This window comes from Austrofundulus limnaeus, unplaced genomic scaffold (assembly GCF_001266775.1).
Source record: "Austrofundulus limnaeus strain Quisiro unplaced genomic scaffold, Austrofundulus_limnaeus-1.0 Scaffold56, whole genome shotgun sequence".
Classification (NCBI taxonomy): Eukaryota; Metazoa; Chordata; class Actinopteri; order Cyprinodontiformes; family Rivulidae; genus Austrofundulus; species Austrofundulus limnaeus.
The window spans coordinates 1,735,572-1,738,684 of NW_013952458.1; the positions used below are offsets into that span (position 1 = coordinate 1,735,572).

The following is a 3,113-nucleotide window of genomic DNA, read 5'->3' on the forward strand; positions in this document are numbered from 1 at the left end:
GTATCATGTTTAGAAAATTGCACAAAGGGCACCACCTGAAATCATGCCTAGTGTACCAACTTGGCTAGGGGCTGACTCTGCATTCGCACTTATGGGGCTTGCTGTTCTGTTTTGGTTTCCTCTGGGTGTGGAGAATGCACTTCGAGGTTTTTGTGGACTTTGGTTCTTTTTGGTGCAGAACAAAATCGTTTCAAGACGAGTGATGTTTTTTTTTTTTGGCTTGACATGGACTTTTGTGGAGTTACAATATGCATCTGGGTCACATGTCTGGGGCTTCTGCCATTTGGGGTTCAAGTGTTTTTAGGGTCTGTGTTGTAGTTTTTGGGCTGCAGTCTTGTTAGTTTTACGGATGAAGGTGTGCATTTGCAGTAGTGGCTGTGGTGGAACACTGGTAGCAGCRTTTACATTTTTTTTCTTTTTGGCCGTTGTTGTCTTTACACCTATTGTGCTATTGATGTGTTGCTTGTGTACTGATGTGTCGCTTGTGTACTGATGTGTGTATTTTCCTTGGTTTGATTGGTTGCAAGGTTGTGTCAGGGTTTTATACAGTAAAGCTTGTTTTATACTTCAAGTYGCATGTCTTTTTCCCCCTGCTGAGTGACAAATAATCGGACATCATTTTCCTGAGCAAGTATAAACCAGCTGGCTGAAGACGACCCCCACCCCCATAACAATAACGATGGCTGAATATTGTGGGGGGGGGGGGGTGTTTGTTTTTCACCCAATTGGTGTGTTAGGTGAAGAGTCCATGGAGAAAAAACTTGGTGGTGATGGAAAAAATACATGAACATCAGCTGCATGCTCACATTCAAAAGGATCAAACCAGCTGCTCGTCTAGCTCTTTTAACAACAATATTTTAAACAAAATAAMATCCCGAAGGAAGATCTGCTCTGAGTCCTGCTCTGGTCCATCTCAGCGCTGTTTTGCTCCTCAACAGTTCTGACTGGGGGCAATGTACACAACGGCTGTCACCAGGGGATAGCAGCAGGAGAGTTGACGAAAGTTACAATGTTTTGTCACTCAGCAGGGGGAACAAGACGTGCGACTCGAAGTATAAACCAACCTTAAGTAGCTGGTTTCTTGTGACAAGTACAATGTAGTTTAAAATATCCACATAAATAAGAGTGTATTTATTAAAGTGCCTGTGACATCAGTTTTTTATAATAAAAAATGAATGTATTTTTGGAAAGATAACATTGATAGCATATTTTAAAAAAAGATTTCATGCCGCTGAGATGAAAAATTGTTGAGATATTTGCATGTGAAGAAACAGGAAGTGATGTCAGAGGGGAATGTCTGAATGTAAACTGAGAGTTGCTAAAATGACTAACAACACAGACTGTAGAGAAGAATCTGATGTTTCTTTACAATATTTCAATCACTATAATAGAGATGCGAAAGAGTCATAATTCAAATAACATTGTTTCAATAAATAAAAAAAACTGGGAGTTTTCTTTCTCAAAGAGTTCCCCTTTGATGTCACTTCCTGTTTCACTTTAGCTGAGCAAAATTCAAAAGAAAATAGGTTAATTATGTGACATAATGGGTCAAATCTTGTGTATTTTGCCAAGTTTCTTAAATATAAATATATTTTCCATGACTTTTTGTATTTCATGGATATGCATGTCACAGGCACTTTAAAGATAAAGTAATATCGACTAATTCAATGAAAGCTAATGAACTGCTCAAGGAATTAATAAGATCATAATTACAGAATTACAGTCATTGAACTGCCAAGGGGTTATCTCGTATTGAATAAGAAAATGAATAAGAAGTATAAATTTCTACTTTGTTAAGCAAGCAACCCCTTTAGAATGCAGCAAAATATAACATTACTACAATAGAGTGGTAGTAAATGGTTGAATAAGTCAGWGCAGTCAAAATACTGTGGTTTGTGCTGWTGGAATTGCAAGTAACCACAGTTACTTTGAGATAACCTTGTTCAGGAGGCTACATAGGGTAATAACATAGTTTTACGTGTGTTAGTCCTGTATGCAGTCACAGCAAAACACCTGTCTGTAGTTCAGTCTATAATGGACATCATTTGTATTAAAGTGCAGATTAAAATAGATTCAATATTGTTTTTTTAAGCTGATGTGCATGCAAGTTTTCCATGTCTTAAACAAATGTTTTCTGTCTCTCTTTTAGGTTGTCAGGCAGCAATGTCCCCTCTCCGATCGTTAGCAACAAGAACTGGCTCCGGCTGCATTTTGTGTCTGATAGCAACCACCGTTACCGAGGTTTCAGTGCACATTATCAAGGTAAGATGAGAGTATGTCTGCAGCCATAATCATCTAGATGCACACACATACTAAAAAAAAACAAAAAAAAAACAATAAAAAAAACAATAAAAAATTAATTGCGGTTATTGATGGTGAACAGAATTCTATATGTATACATATAGTTTATAATGAGCACTTTTTAATGTGACTTTTTAAGGCTTGTTTTCTTTTTCTCTACAGTTTTGCCATATTTTTGTTCTCTTTCTGACACCCAGCTTTCCCTCTAACTCCTTTTAATTACGCTTCTTGCTTCCAATTGTCTAACCTCTTCCCTTCTCTCACCATCTTTGTCTCTCTCTCTTTCTTCCCCTCACTCTTTTATTTGTGCTTTGCCTTTGCCTTTCTCTCGGGTAAATGCTCACAAGCTTGCAGTTACTGCTTTATATATTTTTTTTCTCCTCTGATATGGCTCCTAAATGTTAGAAAGCAGTTGGAGATTTATTTGGCAACAATAATGTCTCCCAACAGCGATAATGAGAGGGAAATTTGTACGGCACAAAGYGGTTGGAGGAGACAGTGTTTTTATTTACACTTCACTTGTTTTTCTGACCTCTCTACCTTTTTGTTTTTGTCTCAAATTGCCTCTTAAGTCCATTCGGCATCAGCAGTCACTTAGAATGTGTGTATCCGTTTTTGGCCAGAGGCATGTGGTGTTCCCACAGCACACTTAGAAAACAGTGTGTGATTAAAATGTCCAAACAGATGGCGTTTTATGGAGAAGTGATGGAAAGAAGGCTAAAGAAGGTGGAAAATGTAATCATAATAGTCTTACCCAGTGGTTCTCAAACTGTGGGGCACGATCCTTAGAGGGGGGCGCAGTAATGTGACAG

General features: G+C 38.1%; 1 protein-coding gene across 1 annotated transcript in view; it reads left to right on the forward strand.

The window, feature by feature from the left end:
- The window catches only part of LOC106518149 (CUB and sushi domain-containing protein 3), a gene marked incomplete at both ends in the record, with an annotated part of 95,163 nt that overhangs the window by 62,762 nt on the left and 29,288 nt on the right, over positions 1-3,113 (forward strand). The window contains 1 exon segment of the mRNA XM_014009282.1: positions 2,150-2,262. Within this exon segment, the coding sequence (XP_013864736.1) occupies positions 2,150-2,262 (113 nt within the window).